Source organism: Zootoca vivipara, chromosome 1 (genome assembly GCF_965207765.1).
Source record: "Zootoca vivipara chromosome 1, rZooViv2.hap1.1, whole genome shotgun sequence".
Taxonomy (NCBI): Eukaryota; Metazoa; Chordata; class Lepidosauria; order Squamata; family Lacertidae; genus Zootoca; species Zootoca vivipara.
The window spans coordinates 26,004,935-26,029,454 of NC_142582.1; the positions used below are offsets into that span (position 1 = coordinate 26,004,935).

Sequence of the window (24,520 nt, forward strand, 5' to 3'; positions counted from 1 at the left end):
CTGCAGCCAAGCCTATGTTGGGACAGTGTACTGATTTATTTTTTTTGCAACAGAGCCTTTCATCACAAACTGATAGTTCGCAGAGGGCTTATGCATACAGGCCCAGAGCCACACATTGCCCACCCCTGATGTATGGGTTGAGATTATCATAGCTGCGACCCTTTGACCCTGTAGTTATTGTGCATTCTCACAGCTCACTGCAGAAAAGCAATGGGAGCTTTCCCAATTCACAGGTCTCTCTCTCTCTCCCCCCCCCACTATTAAGTACTAAAGCAAGGTTTGTATGTAATGTAGCACCGAGTAACCATCCTGCCAGTGTAAGGATTTGTGTTTGTGCAACAGGACGCCTGCTGTCCTCCGCTTGCACATGCCCCATCTGCTCTGGAAGTTTACGGGAAGACCTAGAACAGATTTAGGTAGTGCACAGAGGAAGGAAGAGGAAAGTCCTGCTTCAAAAGTGAAATCCTTGCAGTTTCTCAGCACTACATTGGAAACTGTTTTCCTGTTTGTCCCTTTCCTGGATCTATTCAAAATACTCAGAAACTACTTGTTCGTCTAATTTTAGCATCCTCCAAAGTACACATACCTTTTCATCCCTGTCTAATATGACATTAAGTGTTTAAGTGATAAGGAGCGAAGAAAACAACATAACTTGTTTGAATGTCAGACATTGAATGATGCCAAGCACTGCTTGATTAAACTGAAAGCTGCAGATAGACTCGCAGCCCAAAATAATCTGACCCGGGATGAACTTGAATCTGTATCTTCAGTGCAATCTGGAGGCAGCAGTCTTGAAGCTGGTTAGGACCTCAGCTGGGCTTAGACGTTCAGAAGTAAAGATGAACCTCAGATATAACGTGGATGGTCAACAATGCTAAATTTTGGGGGGCTGGAGATGGGGATGGTGTTGGCAATGAGATAAGCGCCTACTAGACAATGTGGGGACATAACTTGAAAGATATTGAGGCATGTGAAACAACTATCAGAGCAGAAGTGTGCAACTTAATGTTAGAAGCTTGTGGTAGGTGTGCCCTGCACATATTCATTCATGTGCACATAGTCTCTCTCTCTCTCCCCCCCTCTCTCTCTCACACACACACACACACAGAGAGATTCTCCCTCACACACACTTAAATAATGAGGAGAGTGCAATCCTTACTCTCACATACCCTCCAACATTTCTCCAATGAAAATAGGGACATCTATAATTATTATTATTATTCAACAACAACAACAACAACAACAAGAGTATTTATACCCCACCCATCTGACTGGGTTGCCCCAGTGACTCTGGGCAGCTTCCAGCATATATAAAAACATTTTTTAAAAGTAAGCATTAAAAAACTTTCCTGTTACAGGGCTGCTTACTTAGCTCCTTGGCTTGGGGGGGGGTGTCACATAGCTCCATACCCTCCAACATTTCTCCGATGAAAATAAGGACGTTCTAAGGAAAAGCAGGACATTCCAGGATCAAATCAGAAACCAGGATGGCTTCTGTAAATCCAGGATTGTCCCTGGAAAATAGGGACACCTTGAGGGTCTGCTCTCAGAATCCCTCCCTGCTGAAATAGAGAAGGCTAGGCCACTCCCCACTCCAGCAGGGAGAGAAAGCACTTTGAAAGTGCTGGTGCAAGGAATTCTCTCCCCTGCTGAAGGTTATCCTACCACAACCAATACTTTGCCTTCCTGTTTATTTACATGATCCTGGTTTGAAAAATTCAGTTTCACGCCAGAATATCAGTGCAAAGTATCAATAAGTAGAAAAATGGTTAGATCAGTTGTCTCGAGCTATGCTTATGATGAAAAAAAGGTCTAATTGCACAGCTGTGCAACCATTTTTCCGCAGTCATTGCATGTTGACTGTGCCATTTTGGGCTGAGCTGGCTGTGTGTGTGTGAGCATACTAACGCCATATGCTGAAGTCAGCGTAGATATGATTTTGGAATGCAAAACGGATAATTCTGTTGGGAAGTTGTGTTGAGTGCTAGGTTCAACAAGCAATAACTTCAGGTTTAATTAAACTTTGAAGTCCAAGTGGAATGCTCTTGGGGGTAAGGGAGGTAGAGAAAAGCAACCCAATGCCTATTAATACCACAAACATTTCAGTCAGAATCCCTAGATCTTCACCACAGTGCTAATTGTAAAGCACTAAGCTGTTGGTTTATATTAGCGATAGAGGGACATGCCTCTTTATTTTCAGCATGTCTATTTTTATAAAGATTGCAGCTTGGTAATGGTCCTTAAATACATGCTGGAGTAATGGGGTAGGCTGTTCGATGATTGCTGAATACCTTGTGAACTTATTAGTGAACATGGCACAATTAGGGGCGGTGATCTCATTGAAGGAACAAGTCATGTGTAATCTAATACCTTATCATATTAGGTTACCATTGAATAATTAGGAGGCAAAAGAACCAAAAACAAAGCACCTACCTAGCATGAAATACTTGGGAATATTACTATCCCATCTTTCCAAAGAAATAAACAACAAGAGAATATACCAGTGCAATAATTACTGTCGTGACAATGTAACCAGAAACAAATTAACACAAACCACATGCCATTTGAAAAGTTATTGTACTCAGTGCTGTATAAAACTTCTGCTAGTTTCAGTGCTAGTTTCTAAGATCTGTTCAAAACTTTTCACACATCATACACACTATTCAAAAGCAAGCAAAAAAGATAAACTGCAGGACAGTCTGGAGCAGGTCGGACGCCCTGGCACTGAGGCGCGGAGATCGCTCCGGCGCCCCCGCCCTCGCAGCGTCCTGCCCGGTTTTCGCGCAGCTTTGCCGCGCAGCGTCCTGCGCCACCAGAACCTTACCTAGAGCCAGCCCTGATAAGCTGTTTAAATGATCTGTGTTTCTTATTTTTTATTACCAGTTTTGCCTCTAGGCCCCCTTCTGTGTTCTTGCCTTAAGTTGTTGAATGCATGAAGTGAGGTCCGCTCACACAACAAGAAACTCCCCCTCACCCTCCTGCATACCCCCACAACCCTTAAATCTGCTCCGGGCATTAGGGAGACCCCAAGAACAGGCTCAGGGGAGCACAAGGGGAGGACCCCGTTTCCCACCACACTGAATTCCTCTTGCATTGAATTCCACCCGGTGATTTTAAACATCCATGGCAATTTCAGTTCTCACTTATCCTACATTTGCACAGTGTCATAAATGCTACCTTTAGCTGGTGTGCTATCTCTTTACAACAAAACCTTTGTGCCCTCCAGATGCTTTGGACGTCCCCTCCTGTCAGCCCCAGACAGCAAAGGTCAGAGAATTGTGCTTCAAAACACGTGGACTGCATCAGGTTTGGGAAGGCTGTGCTAAATATTACGTTCTGGTGTACTTGAGCTGCTATGAAAATGACGATTGCTGTTTTAATTAAAAAATGCTGATGCACTCAGGAATGAGAGAGAGAGAGAGAGAGATTTTCATGCAGCGGGTGCTATTAACTTCAATGGGGTTTGTTCAGGTGAAACCAAGGTTTACTTCCAACGAAGTGGAATTGGGAGTGCAATCTTGAACGCACTCTGTGCTGCAGTTTGAGGATTGATCTCCAGCTGCAATCATTATGATTAGGTGCTGAAAATATATCCATGTGGTTCAGTGTGTGTGTGTGTGTGTGTGTGTGTGGCGTTTGCGTGCACAAACCTGCTCAGGCCACAACAGCTCAGCTAGAAGTCAAGCACAAACTAACAAAGCAAGGCCAGTAACTGCCACGGGTTGACACAGCGGTGTGAGTACACTGGCCATTTTGTTGTTGTTGTTGATTCTAAAATAACATTTAAATGCCACTCCCTCTCAGCCCTGTATCAATGAATGCCATGCTGTATCTACAGCAGCCTAAAATCTCCGCGTAAAATCCATGCCTTGAGAGGGAAGCCGTTTCTGTTCACCGCTCACACAGGAATGTCTTGCTCCCCACTCAGAGAGAATAATACCCAACCCACTTACCTTTCCTAATGTTCAGAACTCTGTGAGAGAACCGCAGCCTCTTTGTCACTGGAAAAAATCTTTATAGTCCTCTCCACACAGGCTTGTTTTTGCTTGGTTTTCTTTGCGAGACAAAGTTCCCAGTCCCCTGAATACAGAGTCTAGTGGAGACCAGCTCCACTGAAACACGCACCTCTCCCTTCTCTCAAGCGAGTGGATTGAGACAGCTGCTTTTATTTTAGCCCTGCATGCAGAACATGGCACTTGGCACCTATTTTTAGGGGCTGAGGCCTGATGAGCCAGTCCCTGAGTCGACTACTAGCTCTAGGAACCTGTTGGTAAAGGCCATCTTAGAGTGTCCTTTTGTCATATCTCTATGCATGGCATAAGCACTTGTTCAGTCAATCAAAGTTTCACTTACCTAACCCTCTAGTCATTCCTCCTTAAGTTTTTTCCCCTCTATATAAAACAAGAACTCCAATTATCCACCAAAATAGGAACAACCCCACAATAGGAGTGTGGATTAACATTTCTACCCATTTCCCTTAATTTATACATACCAGGTTATTTTGTGAGGGAATTTTTATTATTATTTTAAACTATTATTCTACCAAATACATACATATATATATGCTTTGGATTAGCATTTCTACTCCATTTATTTAATGTAGGTTATACAGCAGGTTATTTTGTGAGGGAAATGTTTCTTTTAAACCAAGTCCATATTTTTTAGGAAGTAGCACGTTAAACATCTGAAGGCAGCCCTGTTCAGGGAGTCTTTTAATGTTTAATCGATTATTTTATTCTATTTTTCTGTTGTAAACCGCCCAGAGTGGCTGGGGAAACCCAGCCAGATGGGTGGGGTATAAATAATAATAATTTTATATATATATATATATATATATATATATATATATATATATATATATATATAATTATTATAAACTATGGGGACATGCATGAAAAAAGCACTGGGAGAAGAGGTAGGCGGCCAGGTGAGAGCTGCGGGAGTCTGCCTTTCTATGTGTGGATAAATGATATGATATGCATGACATAAATGTGATAAAAAGTCTTTTTAGTTATTCCTTATCTATTCTCTTTATCCCTGTCTGTTTTCTGTTTTGTATTTTTTTTTATGAGTTCGAATTTTCGTGTTTAATATGTTAAAAGAACTTTCAATAAACTTATTTTAAAAATAAATTGGCCCTGAATGGAACAGGGTTTTTTCATTTTTAACCCGAGCCAAAGCTCAGTGCCAGAACTTGCTTGAAGTGTCAAGTACAAAGTGAAGTAGCCATGAGTGTATTTTTTCTTCTTCTGGTCACCTCTGCATCATGACTCTCTATTCCCAAGTGTGTGAGGTTGATAATAGATTCACCAATGAAATTCTGCTTGCTGTGAAATATGAATTGAATTTGGAGGAAGGGTCATCCGTCAAAACATTGGAGGAATGTTGATAAGGTTTTGAGAAAAGGAGTGAAGCTCCTCACAGGAATTCCACACATCCCAAAGCTGCCATCCCAAGTTTTGCCCGTATTATTGGGAGCACCGTGATCAGGTGAGACATTTGTGGAATTTGGAGAAAAGACAATTTGTGTAAGTCTAGCTAAATGTCTGGATCATGGTGGTGGTGGCGATTTTGTGCATACGTACAAGTGTATCTTCCAAGTTAGAAAATGCAGCTTCTAGGCAGGAGCGTACATTAGTACATTTCTTTTAAGCATTGAGGATATCATGGAAAGCTTAGAGGCAAACTAGTCAGAAAGCAGACAAAAACTTTATTGTCTCTCTCCAGCAAGAATAGAGCTGACACAGGGAATGCCTGACTCCAGCAAATACAACTAAGTCAAGTTCCATCTAGTGAGAGTTGACTGTATAATTACCCCTAACCACAAAGAGGGCAGCCAGACTTTCCAATTCTATTGTGAAGCTAATTTTATACACAAGGAAGAATGAGTACCAAGTATTAAAATAAAACAATGGCATGGATCCCAGGCCAGTAAATGCTTTCACCATTTTCACACAGGATGGTGACAAAGTATGCCTTTATTTGGATCCCTAAATTATCACTTTTTTGTGTGCCATGTATTAGCATGATCAAGGAACATAATACAGGACAGGACTAAACAAGTATAGGGTGATGATGATCAGTTCTCAACTTAGCATCCCCCAATAAATAGGGGGATCCTTTATAAAATTTAGAATTCTTGACTACCTAACTCTGCCTAAATAGACCTGTTGCACAGATTGATATTGTTCTGAGCACACAACAATTCCACCCTTGATAGTAATTTATTTTATTTCCCCCAAAAAACAGTTACATACCCTGGTATATTTCCAGGATCATACATAATCATTCTATATTTAAAGTCAGGTTTTCAATAGTTCTGCACTCCACTTGTGAGTCACATCCCTGAATAAGTGAAGGAAGGTTCCTTAAGGAGATGAACAGCTAATAGGAACAAGAGGCCTCTTAGCACACCTCTCACTACCCACCTTTAGTTTTCCTGACATCTTATTTCATAAACTCTGGATCAATAGAATCATAAAATTGTAAAGTTGGAAGGAACCTTAAGGGTCATCTAGTCCAACCCCCTGCAATGCAAGAACCTCAACACTCAGCCCCCCATCCAATTTGAAACCATACTGTACCCTGATTATCTCTGCAAATGTGCTGGCAGTTTTACTGCTGCACCACTAGGAGTGACATGGATGTCATGGAGCCAAGACACCATCTGTTTATTTATGTATGACATCTGTCTGCTGCCCCATAACTTAGAGTTCCCTGAGCAGCTTACAATACTTAAAAGAAGAAGAAAGAAATACAAATTGATACATACAATCATACTGGGACTCAGGGTCAGACTCGGAGCCTGGGATGTCGGCTGAACTGAGATCGGGATCTGCTCCTGAGGAGCCTCAGTCTCCTGCAACCAACATCAGCTGAGCCAAATCTGGGGCCTGAGCCTGCCTTGGTTCCAGGTGCAGGAGAGACCTTGTCACCAGCAGCTGGCCCACTGCTGGCTGGAGCTGAGGCGGCTCCTGGGTCCAGTAACCCTCCGGGGTCTCCTGAGCTACAGAGGCTCAGGGCTGAGGAGGAGAGACCTAACTACGCGCAGGAGGAGTGCTCGCATTCAGGCAAGGCAGGATGGTGAGTCATCGGGGGATCAGGACTGGCCATTACCTCGGCAGAGATAGAAGGCGGTCAGACCCCGCCCCAGGTTGCGGGAGCAACATTGCTGATTGCCAGATCCTGCCTGTGCTCCAGTTCCTGACCTGCCCAAGGTTCCTGCTTGTCTCCCTGCTTCTGCCCTGCCTTGGATTCCTGCCTGTGTTCCTGCTCCTGACCTCGCCTAGTTTCCTGCCCTGCTCCCTGCCTCAGCTTCATTGGACTGACCTCTCATGGACTCTCGAGACTTCGGACTGACCCTTGGACCAGCACACATACAAAGGGGTAGTGCTCTCCTTCTCAGCCATTGTCTTATAGGTCATCTTTGTGCTCTACCACCTCTCATGGACGCTCACCTCTCTTGGGGAGCTTTTGTACATCCTTGGCTTATTTTGAAGTGAATGCCTTCATACCCATCTTACTTTTCATTGGAGTTGCTTCCTATCAGCACTGCATCTCTGCTAACCAATTCATAAACACAGAGGTGGGGACCCTTTCTCAGCTCAAGGGCCACATTGCAGCCTCGATAGCTCAGCTGGTTAGTGCGGTGCTGGTAACGCCAAGGTTGCAGGTTCGATCCCTGTATAGGACTGCTGCATATTCCCAGCGGTGGAGCTTCATGCTCCACCACCGGGGGCGGAGAGCAGGCGCGCTGCCCCCAGGGACGTGGCATGCATTCTGGGGGCAGGGGCGGGGCACGTTTTGGGGGCGGAGTGCGCCGTGTGCAGGTGCGGGGCGCACATTTTAGGGGCGTGCCGTGCCGTGTGTTTTGGGGGCATGTCGTGCGTTTTGGGGACGGGGCGTGCCGTGTGCAGGGGTGGGGCGCACGTTTTGGGGGTGGGGTGGGCAGCCGCAATGGCACCCCTGGGATCGCGCCGCTTGGGGAGGCCCGCCCCCACCACCCCTATCTTCCTACGCCCCTACATATTTCTGTACTGCAGGTGTTTGGACTAGATGATCCTCAGAGTCACTTCCAACTCTCCAATTCAATAATTCTCTGATTCCCTTCTGAGAGCAACATACTAATAGTGGGTGGGAACAGAGGCAGAAGAGGGCGGAAAATGAGATGCGGATTTTACATTTGTACAGTAGGATAGCTTCTCCACACCCCACTCTGTCCTCCCTCCATGCAAGCAAGAAGCATGATCAGAGCTCAAGGCCAGGCGAAAACACTCAGGAAGGTTGCAAAGCCCATCTGGATGCGCAGTGTGGCTCAGGGGTGTGTGTGGCCTAAGGACCAGTCAGGGAATCCTGGTTCCCTGTTTGGCCTCCAGATCTGAGGATCCCTGATGTCACATTTTGGGAAGCCTCAGCTGTTTGTCTCTCCCTCCACCCCACTTTTTTGGTAGGAAGCTTAACAAACTTCAGTTTCGTTCCCTGATTAGGAAGCATGCATTTAAACCGTATGAACGGTAGGCAAGATTCATCAAGTAAGTTAGAGGTGTGATCCAGCTGCCATCAAGCATGCAGATTTGCTTCTCAGCTTTGCCTCCACTAGATATTTGGTTGAGTCAATTAAAGCAATTAAAGCCTGAAGTAATTAAGGACAGCGATCCATGCTGATTGATCACATGGCGCCGGATGGCAGCGTTTTCACACATTTATGGAAGGAGGCTGCAATTATCATGCGAGGAACACAGACCCTGTGACCCGAAAGTGGGGGGGAAAGTAGCCTTGTTTTCACTGTCTTTTTCTCTTTTTTACTCAAGGATTTGTATGTTGATAGATGCAATCCAGGATGGTACGAACAGGCCCAAATGGTGAAAAAGAAAAGAAGGGGGAAAGATGATAAATCTGTCAAAGGTGGGACTTATATCCCAGAGAGATAAAATAAGACAGAAAATACACAACACACAAACACACACTCTCTCTCTCATACAACTAAAATGTCTGGCAGGAGGGTTTAAAATAATAATAAATAAAAATTCTAATCTTGTTTACCCATGCGACAAGGACTGATGTGTGTACTGACACCAGCTCTCCAAATGCTTGTCAGATTTAAGGAAATACGTGTTTCTATCTGTCGCTGAAATAAATTCCCTGGAACAAGGGCATAGAATCCAAGTCCTCTAGCACACACAATCTGGGATAAATGAGCAATCACTCTGGGCGTGACATTGTTAGAAAGCCAACAAAAGGGCAAGGTGAACTCCGTCAATGACTATTCACATTTTTCAAATTATGTTAATCCAACAGTAGCTAGCTACTGGTACTTACAGCTGCGGTTTATCAATTACAGTTTCCATGCTCTAAACAAGTATAATTTCAAGGTTGATGGAAGCCACACTCCCACATAACTGAGGGTGTGTCCCCCCCAAAAAGGAAAAGGCTTAACCTTCACTTCCTCTCAACAATCTAACAACATCCATCTTTACTAGATGAAAACATTCAGGTTCTATTTCAACTTCGTTTCCCGGACTCCAATCCATTATCTTCCTCTGCCGTGATTCCGGTTAGCAGCAAATGAGATTAGCTGGGGAGGTGTGCAATTGACAGTTTGCTGACAATATTTAAATTGTCTAAATTACAGGGCAACCGTATGATCCTTGCTTTGCTGGGAAGTCGCTATGCCAGGGCTACCACAGACATAATGTCACAACCCGATAGCAAACCAATAGCAAGGTCAACAGCAAAATAGCTGCAGAAACAAAAGCTAATGTGCCGATGGCAACACTCCCTCAAGCGTTCCTGGAAGCTCTGCTGCCAGCTAGAAGTCAAGCACAATGATGCTCCCTAATTGTGCATAGAAAGTACTGGTCGGTGCACGGCAGCTGGACATTCTCATTATGCACACATGGCCTCTGCACAATGCACAAGCAGCCACCAGGAACGAGAGGACAGCAGCGCCCTCCCGCTGCACAAACAGTCTTGATGTTCCAGGAATGAGGCCTGCATGGAGCGTGTCAGAGTACAAAGGTTTGAGCCCTGCTGTGACAAACATGCTTCCGCACAAGCAGTGTCTCCAACACTGCATAAAGCACATCTGTACTGTAGCCTCTGTGCATGGAAGTCAGCATCATGCAAGAAAGAGGTGAGAGCTGCATATGCAAGGAAGGATGGGAACTGCAGCAGCAAGTCCGAAGCAGGCAGCACCGGCAGCTGCTCAGTGGGAAAGGAAAATGCAATGGGAAAACAAGAGCCATCATTTTAACTCCCACCTAGAGTTGAGGGAGAAATTTGATTCAGTTCACATCTTTAGGTGAACTTACCTAATGTACACCTTCCCAAATGCACGCATGCACCAAAATACATCTATACTTTGAAATAAAAAAACTGTCTGAATTTTGCAACTCCAGCTCAGTGATTTGTACAAAAATGCATATACAACTGTACCTCAGGTTAAGCAAGCTTCAGTTTGAGTACTTTCAGTTTAAGTACTCTGCGGCCCCAGTTTTTACTTCCGGGTTCTGCCGTGCGCGCATGCGCGTAAGCGATCTGCACGGTTCGTGCATGTGCAGAAGCGCTCTATCGGTGCTTCGCACACGCACGCTATTGTCGCTCGGATTAAGTACTTTTCGGGGTGTGAATGGCACCCCCGGAACCAATTAAGTACTTAACCCGAGGTACCACTGTACTAGGGTAACGTGTGTATGGAAATGCAGATATTAGTGAAAAATAGCATAGAGAAATGTGTTATGTAAGAGCAAATTGCTTTGCAAATATGTGTTTACAAAAGATGGGCATATAAATTTATGTGTATATTAAGAGAAATTTCATGAGGACCTTTTTTTTAAAGCAAACTGATGGGGAAATGTGGAGAGCTGAACTTTAAAATAGTAAAAACAGAAACTGAAAGGAGCCGAAATGGACAGCTCTGCCCATGCCTAATCCCACCCCAGGGAGATGAGAATGTGGCTTTCACAAGGCACAACCTACCTTCTTGGAGTCCTTCTGGGACTATTATATCCTACTCAGAGTAACTGCAAGGCAAAACTTGTGAGTCTAAGAGCTGAAAACCATCCAAAAAACTAAGGCATAGAATTCCTTCAGTTAACAGTTTCAAGAGCTCATCTGACCACTGAATAAATAACTTTTAAACTCCGTTCTGTCTTCTGGAGTTTTATGTCAAATGGGTGTGCTCCCATCCTTTTACCTCACTTTTTTTTAAAAGATTATCTCTCTCCTCCAACCCCACCTTTCTTCCTCTCCGCTAAGAATATATTCTATTTTTTAGGGTTGTGAATGCAGTAGGATACGGAAGTGAGTTTGTATTAATATGCTCCCACTCCACTGACTAAAAAGATGTATTCATGTTCAACCTAAGCTTTTGGTCTGGATGAGAATTCCTGGACATTTGGACTTTCTTTGATTCATTCTCAGGGTGGTACACACATAAAAGATCCCTCTCACACACAAGCTTTTTAACGGTTATAGGTGAATCGCATGCATATGCAAGCTCCTAGAGACACATGGAACAGTCGGCAGTGCAGACTCAACTACCCTCCTTCTTGTATGCGCCCCATCATGAAGGCATTAGGAAGGGGACTGCCTGTGAAGCGCTGGGGATGCAAAGACACTGCTGAAATAGTTACCAGTTTTATTGTGTGACAGCAGAGTGAATTCTGACGGCATCACAGAGGAATGGGGATGGCAGTCTTTGTGTACTCACAGTATCTTCTTTGAAAGTTGCCTGGGAGACAGAGGAGCAACTGGCACACCTTTCCTCACAGTTGCATCTCCTTACTGGGTAGAATTGCACCTGCCTGGCTGCCTCACTGCTGTCTGTCATAAACCCTGAAAAAGTCACAGTACCCTTGGCTTAAGAACATAAGAGATGGGATCCCCATGGATGAGTAGCTGGATTTCCAGAGCTGTTTATTCCGGAGGCCTTTCAAGTGGTCTGCCTGGCACTGGGCTCGAAGGGGAATACTCAACCTCTGTGCTCAGTTGTCTTTGGGAAGGCAAGGGAAACATAGGGGCATGGATGAGTAATGAGTTTCAGTCACAACAGCTGGGTTTAGTGACTAGGCACTCTTTAGGGATTGGTGAGTGAGAAGTAGTGAGAAGGAGAGCTATAACCTTCCACTCTGTTGCTTCAGCCTCTCAGCCATTGGCAGTCCCTCTGATGTCATCCTCCTGTTGGGAAGACAGTATAATCATCACAAGAGCACTCGCTCATCCTCTGAAGGGAAGTCACACTGACGTTGCCTGTAGTTTCTATTTGGCCATTCTTCTACCAGTTCATGTATCATAGAGCGCTTGCATGAATCCTCACCATTTCAAAGACCTGGAGATTCTGTTCGCACTACCTACAAACGTCTAAATAGAGGATACTTTTCCATTACAAGCATTAACAACTAAATAATCAAAGGGACCATATATGGAATTAAAAAGTGCAGCTGCAGGCAACAGATTGTTTACAAAGTGAAGAATCGGAACCTCAGATCGCTTAAATATACTTCTCATGAGTTGTGCGAGGGAAATGCAAGTGTTCCCTCTGACCCATTCCCAACTTGAGACTTTGGCCTAGAGGCCCTGGTATCCCACGTAAGCTTCATCTTCATCTGTAATTACCCCCAAAGCTGAGCTTTATTTCTTTCAGTGCGCATCCTTGACAGAATTCCTAACAGAATCTGAATCCACCTCTGTCGTGTGCAAAGCCCACTAAACGTAGTAGGATCACAGAGAGAGTTCTGAATGCAGAAAAGTACATTCTGGAGAACTTTTGTTACAAGGAACAAGGAGAAGGGTTTGGGTGGTGGTGGTGGGAGGAGGCTTAACTTGGAATGCAAGCTGCATTTACCAGGCTGACCTTGAAACAAGTGGAAACATCTGATCAAGCTTGATTCAGAAAGTGCTGTAAGATAATAAACACGAAACTTCATTTTTACTCAGTGACATTTCAGACTAGAAACACACTTGGAAACGTTGGAAGGAATTCTTCTGATCATTCCATCCGAGCGTTTCTGCTGGCGAAGCAGAACAATTCCCCTCTCCTCCACAATGTTCAGGGGTTTCCTCTGATGTTTCAGAGTGATTTGGAGGAGGTGCAGGGGTACATGGGGAAAGGAGAGGGAAAAAGTATTTCAATCTTCTTTCACCGCACCATGTAGCTTAAGAACATATGAAAAGTCTTGCTGGAGGAGACCAAAGGCCTGATCTTGCCCAGCATCCTGTTCTCACAGTGGCCCACCAGATTCCTCTGGGAATCCCACAAGCAGGACATAAGGGCAGTGTGTGTGTGTGTGTGTGTGTGTGTGTGTGTGTGTAATGTTTGCTGCCCTTTCTCTGCACTATTCCAGCTCTATAATATCCAACATCAGCATCATTGACAACAGGCTGCAAACCAAAGGGAAGAGGCTAAAGGCATGTATAATTTTGTGTAGGAAAGGGGGAAATGCACTTACTCTTCACCTTGTACTTTTATTAGAGGGCGCTGTGGGTTAAACCACAGAGCCTAGGGCTTGCCGATCAGAAGGTCAGCGGTTCGAATCCCCATGACGGGGTGAGCTCCCGTTGCTCGGTCCCAGCTCGTGCCAACCTAGCAGTTCGAAAGCACATCAAGGTGCAAGTAGATAAATAGGTACCGCTACAGTGGGAAGGTAAACAGCGTTTACGTGTGCTGTTCTGGTTCACCAGAAGTGGCTTAGTCATGCTGGCCACATGACCCGGAAGCTGTACGCTGGCTCCCTCGGCCAATAATGTGAGATGAGCGCCACAACCGCAGAGTCAGTCACGACTGGACCTAATGGTCAGGGGTCCTTTTACCTTTACCTTTAAGACCTGAAGCACCTGACTAACTATTCACAAGAGACAAGAAAGAGACAAGAAACTGAAAACCAGGAAGAAGACAATCCATTGCAGCTACTGAGAGCACTTCTTGTTTGGTGCCAAGAGCATACGTTTTATGAACTGGGGAGTCTCCAATACGTATCTCAATTCTGCTTATAAGCCCACGTGGTGGCATTTCAAAAACCACCATATCCTTGCTTTAAACACAGTCTCCACCCACACTTCCTTGCTTGTATAGGAACCCAATAATGCTAGCCTATTTTATTGTTGTAAAGTTATCAGTCTCAGGGATGGGGAGTCTGCGGCCCAACAATGCCCCCCAAAATAATGGGTTGTACCCTTCTGTTCAGAGAAGAAATATCCCTAAGTTAGTTTTTACCTATCAGTTTCAATGTGTTTGCTCTGAGAATGATTATTGCAGGTTCCGGTTTCCGCCGGCAGGAATGGCGGACCTGTTTTCCATCCCTCTGACCTTCGTAAGGAATTTGGCGGTTGCTAGGGGAGTAAATGGCAACCCCCTACCCTCTCCGGGGGTTACGGAGAGGGGCCGCTGGCCCGCGATGCCCCCAGACCCACTCCGACTGTTTATGGAGTGGGGGGAGCTTGGGCTGAAAAGCACTTACGAGGGCCAGGACTCCCGGACGCTAATCTGCATGGCGGGGATTTCCATGGTTAAAGAAGATAATTAGGCTTAAATCTATGGACATACTTCAGAAGGAGGGGAAGAAGCGCTGTTTACTGCTGAGAAATTTATGCTGCTGAGGGAGAGGAGTCAAAGGCTGTATATCATCTGGAAGAAGGATTGATGGGGACAGAGCGATAAGGGAATTGAGTTTTTTTTTTCTTCTTCATATGAGTTACTTCGTACCTTCCCAGACGCGATGTCCTGGCTTGTTTGGAGTGAAAGAGAAGCAAAAGACTGTGTGAGTTGAACTTTATAAACTGTTGTTACTGAGCATATTTTTTAAAGATGTGGAGTTGCCGATGAGAAAAGCCCCCCCCCCTAGTCGGACGGAAGGAGTCCTGGACGCGTTCGGAGGATTTATGAGCTGTGACGCACTTTGAATTGGAGCAGCGACCTGAAGCTAAGTTCAGCTATAGGGCAAGGAGATCCATTAATTTACCAAGAGTTTATGGTTTGATGTTTGGGTCTTCTGCCTGGAAAAGCTGTAAATTTTATAAAGATCGTTAATCTTCATGGCTATGAGAGAAAACGAAAGTGATTTGAGCTTTTTAAGATGGCGCTGCTTCGACGCAACAGGGAGCTCCAGACTAAGAAGATTTATGGGGAGGCTGGACTGATTAACCCACACAGGAGAAAGAACATTTGTGAAACCTTGTTTGATATTTATCTCAGCAGCTGGGAAACAATCGGTTGAAAGTGGAAAACATCTATGTGACTGTAAGGGGAAGATCTGGATTATTATGAACTTGGAGGACGATTTGAACTTTAGAAAAAAGACGGCAGTGGACGGTTGCGAGGAATCCCCAATTTCTTGAAGCATGGGAACCCAAATAAAAAATTCTCTAGACGATTTGGCATAACATTCGGTTTGATTGATATATATATGTGTATAATTTGAAATAATGAATGTGATATAATTGGTTTTAATTGGAAAATTAATAAAAATATATTTTTTTAAAAAAAGAGAATGATTATTGCATATACAGTAACCCAATGTATTCAGGTATGCTTGGGGAGTTGGTTCTTCATGAATTCTTGTGCAAAACAACATGATCTGCTCCGCTTGATGCAAGGATCTGTACTTCAGTATCAAACATTCTGCAATTCTCCGATGGCTGCAATGCAGCTCTCAGCAGTTTTTTTAACATGTCAAAATATTTAAACATGAGAGAATATATGCATTTGAATGCCATTTCAAATATACATTAAAATATGAATTTTGAACATTTTTCTTTCTTTTATAAAAGGCCAACTAATGCAGAAAAGCAACAGAATAGAATTACGGGTTGAGATATGCAAAAGTGATACAGACCGGAAGTAGACAGATCTGTCTCTGCCAAGTGCATATGAAGTGCCATGTATATGAAGTGTCCTCCTTATATGAAGCGAGCATGCAGGGAAAGTGTAGTATCATTATTAAGTATTGTTCTTACATTATTAGCTAGAATTTGTTCCAACAAGCCTTGTTAATATAATCATTTGGCAGCCTGCTGCATTAGGAATATCATTACCTAGCGGGAATTCGATCTGGGCGATTCTGCTTTTCCTATTGACATAATGGGGAACAGAGAGGCTCTCAATTGCTTTTATTGCAAGGCTCACCTTCAGAGCTTCATTTTAATTATATGTTTCCTTTCGTACCGGTGATGTGGAGGGAATCACACCAATGTGCCCTTCACTGAATTCTTAGTGGTCAAAAAACAATGTTTTTCTCTGCCTGCCCCTCCTGTATAATTTCAAGTGGGGTTTTAACCTCAGAGCTACGCCATCTGCCAGAGAACAAACACTGGCTTTTTGTTCTCTTTGGGGGTTCCATTGACCCCGTTTCCCAAGTGCCTCACATTTCAAAATTCTGGATTAGGAAGGCGGAAAGATGGAAAGAAAAGTCTATACTCTGAAGTAAGAATTAAATTACAGACACAAACAAAAAACAAACCCTGACTGTTTCTTCTTCGCTTTGACAGGTCAAAACAGAATTTATATGGAACCAAATTAATGGGTGTTTGATTTCCTGCAACTAAGGAAGACAATTTTGAAGGGGGAGGCAGAATCAGCCCCATGGCACAATGGCCATCTAATAACTCTTTCAGAAACACGGATGAGTAATACAAATGTCAAAATATCCTTAATCATGTGATTTAAGTGTCCAGTTTGGTATGTCACTGAATGACAAATGGATTGTTATCAGGTTGCATTTCATCGTTCATGCTACATCATATGAAATCATTTGGCTAAAAATGTGCCTGCTTATTACCCCTTAGCCGTTGACAGCCTAAGTGTTATAAATATGAGAGAGGCTACGTTAGAGCCATTCAGCCCACTGATTTATGAGTCTGGCTTGTGGAAAGCATGACAAAAAATCTCTTTTTAAGGAGCACATTTCTGAGAAAAGTATGTTTTCCCTAGATGGAAGTTCTGATCCTATATGCATGGATCCTGCTGCTCTGGTTAATGCGCAAACAAAGTAAAGTTCACGCACGTCTCTGACAGGATCTTGCTCATTCCTTATTCATGTCACCTTGCTTCCAAAAGGTTTGCTTGGCAGAGGCCAAAAGATAGCGCTTCTCTCAAGGATGAGAGATCAAGGTTGATGTGGAGATTTCACTGGCGTGCATAAATAAGGGCAAATCAAACAGACATCATCGTATTTTCTTGTCATTCTTATTTACAGCACTTTACATCTTAAATAAGAGGCACTGAAAGCTCATGCTTGCAGAAGAGGCCCACATCCCCTAACCTGAGGCCTCTAAGAGTGGGCTGCTTCCACAGTTACATTACCTGGCTGTAGGGTATGACACACTGCACTTGCTCAGGAAAACACTTTCCTTTAGCTACTGATTATTATTATTTTTTTAAATACATTTTATTCCAGTTTTCCAGATTCAACAAATTAACAAAACCAATCTTTTATACAAAATCTTATATTCACATCTTTTACCTTGCTCCGCCGAGCTATGACTTCCCCCCCTCCCTTCATGCGGGTTTCTTGTTAATTCCCTTTTTTGCAGTTCCTTTTTTGACATATTGGTCAATTCGTAAGGTTTATTTTAATCCTGCGAGAGTTTTTAATGATCTACAGTTTTTCTCCATATAGTCCACATATTTACTCCAGTCCTTTTGAAACCTTGTCTCCCCCTGGTCACGAATCTTGCATGTCAATCTAGCAAGTTCAGCATAGTCCATCATTTTTGTCTGCCACTCCACAATTGTAGGTAATTCCTGTAATTTCCATTTTTGGGCTAACAAAGTCCTAGCCGCGGTTGTTGCATACATAAACAGTGTTTGATCTTCTTTTCTAATCTCTCCTCCCATTATTCCTAACAAAAATGCTTCTGGTTTTTTTGGAAAAGTATATCTAAACATCTTTTTCAATTCGTTATATAAACTTTCCCAAAATCTTTTAACTTTTTCGCATGTCCACCACATATGATAAAATTCACCATCTTTCTCTTTACATTTCCAGCAACTTTTGTCACTCATTCTATACATTTTAGCTAATTTAACTGGAGTTAAATACCATCTATACATCATCTTATATACATTTTCTTTCAAGGCAGTACATGCTGTAAATCTTAAAGTTTGATTCCATAATTTCAACCACGCATCATATTCAATATTATGCCCCAAATCTTTTGCCCATTTAATCATCACTTCTTTTGTCAACTCATCTTTTGTATACCACTCCAACAACAAATCATACATCTTTGCCAAAAGCTTTGTTTTGCCTTCTAGCACTTCTATTTGAAATTTGGATCTTTTATCCTCAAAACCTATTTTTCTATCTTCTTTAAGCACATCATTTATTTGATGGTATTCTATCCATCCTGTTAATACTCCTTTAATGTCCTCAAAAGGTTTTAAACTCCATCCTTTTTCAGTTTTCGTCAAGATTTCCTCATACGTGGCCCGCCTCTTCTCCATATTTACTTTCTTAACTGTTAATACCTCTGCTGGTGAGACCCACCAGGGTGTTTTAGTCTCTAACAGCCTTTTATTTCTTTCCCACACCTCGTATAGAGATCTTCTTATCACATGATTCGTAAACCCGGTATGTGATTTCTTTTTGTCATAACATAAATATGCATGCCATCCAAATCTACCGTGTTTCTCCTTTTTTAAGACGTAGGCATAATATAAGACATAGCAGGATTTCTAAGCAATTGTGCGATATAAGCCATAACCCGAAAATAAGACATAGTGATAGACCCTTCCCCCCTCCCGCCAGCAAACTCCCCCCCTAAAAATCTCTCCCCATTTTGCTGTCGCTCCAAAGACACGTATTTCTTTTAAAAGCTTGTAAAAATGCACCGAAGAGCCATAGCTGCTGGTTGCTGCAGACTCGTGATTTCCCCTCCCGTTCGATTTTTTTTTTTTTTAGCTAGGCTGTGTGAGTGAAGAGGAGAAAAGTGGCATTTGCGGTGGGGAGGAGATGAAACAGGAGGAAGAAAAGAGGGGCGATTGAAGACGCTGCCTTCCCCTTTAGGGAGAGACTCTGTGTGCGCGTCTCTCTCTCTCTCTCTCTCCCCTGCGTGTCTCTCTCTCTCTCTCTCTCTCACACACACACACACACACACACACACACACACAGAGCCCACCTCTCGCTTCCCCCCACCTTCCCCCCTTTTAAAAACCTTTTAAAAAGTGAGGATTCTTTTTCTTTCTATTGCTTGTCTGTAGAGCTGCCCCTTTAAGGATTTTTACTGGTACCGGGATCGCTGCCGGTGGCTTCTCGCTGTTTAGGAGCTGCTAAAAGTTAACATTTTGTGGGTAAGAGAAGCAGTTAGGACCAGCAGATTATCTCACCCCGCTTTCCTGCTGGCTCAATTGCTACAATTGCTACCATTTACCATTTTAATTGCTGCTCAACTGCCTTGTTTTCTACAGTATCTCTTATCAGCCGGTAGCCTCTTTGCTATCAGTGCTACAAAGTGCTACATTGTTGGAACTTTCGCTCTTAAGTCTTGGGCTGGCTGGTAGAGATCCTTATTTGCTATACGTACTGCATCACACAGATAGATTCCATTATACTGTACTGGTTTAAATTTAAGAAGCTCCAGTGTAGCAGATTGCTATTAAGTGAGTCCCCACCTGGGAGGAGAGAGAGAGAGAGAGCAGCCCTTCGGAGGAGCTCCCTCCCTCCCTCCCTCACGAACATCCCAGGGCCGGGGAGAGAGGGCTGGGCCAGGGACGCACACACTTCCCTTCCCTCAGACTCCCTCTCACGGAGTTTGGTGGTGGCTGTTGCCCGTCCTTTTCTTTCAGTCAAGAATCCTGCCCCGCAGGGAGCCAGGGAGCAAGAGGGGCACTGCTCCTGACGTAATAAAAACAAGACATTCCCTGAAAATAAGCCACCCAGTGTTTTTTTGAGGGAAAAAAGTTATAAGACGGTGTCTTAAAATGTGAGAAACACGGTATTGTTAAAACCTTCCAAATCTAACAAGTCCGTACTCTCTAGAGTTATCCATTCTTTTATCCAACAGATACAAGACGCTTCATAATAAAGTCTCAAGTCTGGCAGGGCGAATCCACCTCTTTCTTTCTTATCTACCAAAATTTTATGTTTTATTCTAGGTTTTTTCCCCTGCCAGACAAATCTTGATAAAATCTTTTGCCACTCTTGGAATTGCCTCGTACCTTTAACCAGAGGTATAGTTTGAAATAGGAATAACATCTTAGGTAATACATTCATCTTTATTGTTGCGATTCTTCCTAAGAATGACATTTTCATATTAGTCCATCTTTCCAGGTCTTTCTTTATTTCCTTCCATACTTGTTCGTAATTATCACTATAAAGATTAATATTCTTTGCTGTCATCCATATTCCCAGATATTTTACCTTTTTAGCCACGTCGAGTCCATGTTTTAACTGTAATTCCTGTTTTTCTTCTTTCGTCATATTCATTGCCATAACCTTGGTTTTTTGTCTATTTAATTTGAATCCTTCCTTTAGCTACTGATTAAACAGTGACTCCTGACACCAGGCTCGCCAGGTTCAGCCCAACATTGTGGGTGCCCGGTGCATGTGCATGATGTCACGCTTGTGATGTCACACAGTGGGAGGAGGCCCTGAAAATTAGCTTGGGGGCAGGGTCGGGAGACCCACCAGAACAGCAACTGTGGGGCAGGAGAGAGGAGACCATTCTATCTGGAAAAAAACCTTTGCACAGTGTTGAATTCCTCCCCTAGTAAGGTAAGATAGCATCTGTAGACGGACGGAGATGGTGCTCACAGAGTTGGGCTGTATATTTACACTCCACCTCCTCATAAAATGTTCAAGGCAACATAGAAGTAATTAAAAGCACGCAATCGATACTGAAATGCCTGAATAAAAATCCCACAAGGCTGCAGCGCTTAAATCTCATTTAAAATTAACGGGACATAAGCTAGTTCTGTGTCTCCTGAGAAATCTCTATGTGGGACAAGAAGCTACAGTTAGAACTGGATATGGAACAACTGATTGGTTCAAAATTGGGAAAGGAGTACGACAAGGTTGTATATTGTCTCCCTGCTTATTTAACCTATATGCAGAATTTGTCATGCGAAAGGCTGGACTAGATGAATCCCAAGCAGGAATTAAGATTGCCGGAAGAAATATCAACAACCTCAGATATGCAGATGACACAACCTTGATGGCAGAAAGTGAGGAGGAATTAAAGAACCTTTTAATGAGGGTGAAAGAGGAGAGCGCAAAATATGGTCTGAAGCTCAACATCAAAAAAACCAAGATCATGGCCACTGGTCCCATCACCTCCTGGCAAATAGAAGGGGAAGAAATGGAGGCAGTGAGAGATTTTACTTTCTTGGGCTCCTTGATCACTGCAGATGGTGACAGCAGTCACGAAATTAAAAGACGCCTGCTTCTTGGGAGAAAAGCAATGACAAACCTAGACAGCATCTTAAAAAGCAGAGACATCACCTTGCCGACAAAGGTCCGTATAGTTAAAGCTATGGTTTTCCCAGTAGTGATGTATGGAAGTGAGAGCTGGACCATAAAGAAGGCTGATCGCCGAAGAATTGATGCTTTTGAATTATGGTGCTGGAGGAGACTCTTGAGAGTCCCATGGACTGCTAGAAGATCAAACCTATCCATTCTTAAGGAAATCAGCCCTGAGTGCTCCCTGGAAGGACAGATCGTGAAGCTGAGGCTCCAATACTTTGGCCACCTCATGAGAAGAGAAGAATCCTTGGAAAAGACCCTGATGTTGGGAAAGATTGAGGGCACTAGGAGAAGGGGACGACAGAGGACAAGATGGTTGGACAGTGTTCTCGAAGCTACGAACATGAGTTTGACCAAACTACGGGAGGCAGTGGAAGACAGGAGTGCCTGGCGTGCTATGGTCCATGGGGTCACGAAGAGTCGGACACGACTAAACGACTAAACAACAACAACAACAACAAAGCTAGTTCTGACTGGAGGCCATACTTAAGTGTGGGCAGCATGGCATAGCAGTTGCTTGCCTAGCTTTCTAAAGCAAATGGCAGATACAAGGGCCTGACTTTGATCAAGACACTGGTGTGAAGTGGGGGTTAACACACACACACACACACACACACACACCCTTCTAATGAGGATGTATAAAAGGGTCTTGTGGGGAAATGGGGAGGACTAATTATGCCTGCAGGCTGTAGGTTCTCACCTCTCCTCCAACCCACTGAATTCTACGGAGCTTACCTGTTAAGTTAAACATTAGATAATCCCATTTAAGTCTATGGGAGTTACATAGCTATTATTATTATTATTAACCAACTTATTCATCAAGAGGCCCTTGATCTTGCGATGACCAGAGCAAGCTGGTCAGTATATCATCACAGTTCAAAGCTTGAGTTAACTCGATTAGAGAAGCATGAACTTCAGACTTAGCTGAGTTTCAGGCCTAATGTGCACAGCAACTCATGCCCTGTAGGTCCTACTCCATATCTTGAAGAGCAAAAAAGAGGACAGCCCAAGCTGCTGCCTTTCTGAGCCAGGGAATGAGGTGTGTGGGGCTGCTGCCATGCCCGGGCACCTCTTTCCCCGGCTCAGGCTGGCAGCGGCCACAATGTTCAGAGCAGCCTGAACTGCCCAAACCCGCCTGAGCCCAAAAAAACCTGGACATTTCCTTTAAAACGCAAAAGTCCACCCTGATGGGCATGTTGGCCCCCCAAAAAGAGGACATGTCCGGGTTTTCCCAGATGTATGGCAACCCTATAACTTCATGAAATCAGTTGCCGAGACTAAAAGATCCTGCCTCCCCTCAGCCGTCTAGGTCTCCTCCTCTACGGGGCTTCTTGCGAGCAATTGGAGGCTGCGCCTGCATGCAGTTTGTCTTTGCTCCTCCCATTTCATCTCTCTCCTTGATCTGGGAGTCAGGGAGGAGGGAAGCTTGTTCCAGCAGGATGGGGAGACACCCATGACTCTTCACTAGCCGGACTCATCTCTGCCTCTTGATCTCCCTTCTGCCCACTCTCCTGCTTCAGTGTCTGCCTCCGATCCTTGACTTTCCTTTGCCACAGACTCTCCCAATTCTGAACCCTGTTCAGCTTCTGACACCACATCTTCCCTGTCTTCTCCCTCTTCTCCCTCTGACCACTCATCATTGTCCCACCACCCCAGGCTCTGAGCCTTTTCCTCTTGGTGGTTCCCCAGCCGGTCTCTTCCACCACTCCTCTCTGACCATGACTTCCAACTTCTCTGTTCTTAACATCTGGTTTCAAAATTAACTTTAGTTCGGATGTGAAATATGGTATCAGGATAGATAGGCAGCATTAATATTAAAGAAACATTGGGATGCTTCTCCACAATGATAATTTTTGACAAACACATCGCAGGTTTCAAAATACACAATGCAAAATTGCAGCACTGGCTCTTGTCTTCAGAAATTCTAAACAGCATCTATTCAGTACCTCAAGTAAACTTGTATTGTACTTTGTTCTTAAATTACATTGAAATTTGTGGCAATATGCAGTTTTGAGCATTTAAATACCACTTCCAAAATGTTAATAAATCAAAATTGCACCCAATGAAAGCCTTACTAAAATGTGACACCATTCTGCCCTGTTCTATCATAAAAACATTAAATATATTTTAAGGTAATCATCTGAACAAGAAAAGATGGAACGCTTTTCCCTTCTTTTATTGAATGCAGCTTTCATTATACAGTCATGGTTTTAGCGAGGTATTTTGAACACACACACACACACACATGCTCTGTGCTTGAAGAAATTAACATGGTGTTCTATTTGAAGTTGGGGAAGCTATCTTACAAAAAGAGAGCAATCAAAGTTATTCTTCTTGCTTGCCCTTATTTCATCACAAAAGCACCTTCCCCAAACATTATACTACTGAAACCTGCCTTTCAAAATTACAAGAATGTCAAATAAATTTGTGCTTTACAGCATCGAATGTTGTTTACTTCAGAAGCCTACCCATATATTATCATTATAATTTTGCTTTGAATCTGTATCTTGCGGGGGGGGCTGTTGTTGTTGTTGCTGCTGAAGAAGAAGAATTCCCCCCTCCCCCGCGTGATGTTTTGCTGTCTAACTTGTTCTATACAAAGTATGAAAGCAAGAAATCAGATCAAAAAGTGTTATGCTAACCTTCAGCGTTGTTGTTCTGCGCATTTACTGATGGCATCTTGTCAAAAAGTGGTTTGTCACCTTTTGCTTCTGGATCTTTCCCTAGAATGACAGAATGGCTCCCAGGCTGGATTTTAAATGCTGGTGATCGCAAACTTCTCTCGGTTTCCACTTCCTGTTGGAAGACATTAAGAGAATGTGTATTAAAAGCTATCAGTAGGAAACAGATGTGGCTGTCTGAGGGAGGAGGATGTGAAAAGGTGAGGGAAAGAGCAGTGGGGTTCCATTACATGATTGATGTTTTCCAAAATGCTTCAGGGTAAATCTCTAACATTGCAGAGGGTTACAAATGTTCATTTGCTGTCAGTTTACATTTCAACGCATAGAGAAGCTAGGCAACCACCGCAGTTCTTCACAATTGGCGTTTCTTTGCACATTTTTCAA

General features: G+C 43.6%; 1 protein-coding gene across 3 annotated transcripts in view; it reads right to left on the reverse strand.

Annotated features, from left to right (window-relative positions):
* XIRP2 (xin actin binding repeat containing 2) overlaps positions 1-24,228 on the reverse strand; it is a 100,102-nt gene extending 75,874 nt beyond the window's left edge. For 2 of the 3 annotated variants that reach the window (XM_088660857.1, XM_035133058.3), the window contains exon 1: positions 3,954-4,139. Coding sequence is in view for 1 of the 3 variants with exons in the window: in XM_088660846.1 (XP_088516972.1) it covers positions 24,098-24,134 (37 nt within the window). In the remaining 2 variants the exon portion in view is untranslated. Of the gene's footprint in view, positions 1-3,953; positions 4,140-24,097 lie in introns of those variants that run through there. The other variant, XM_088660846.1, reaches the window with a different exon arrangement.
* Between the last annotated feature and the right edge of the window lie 292 nt (positions 24,229-24,520).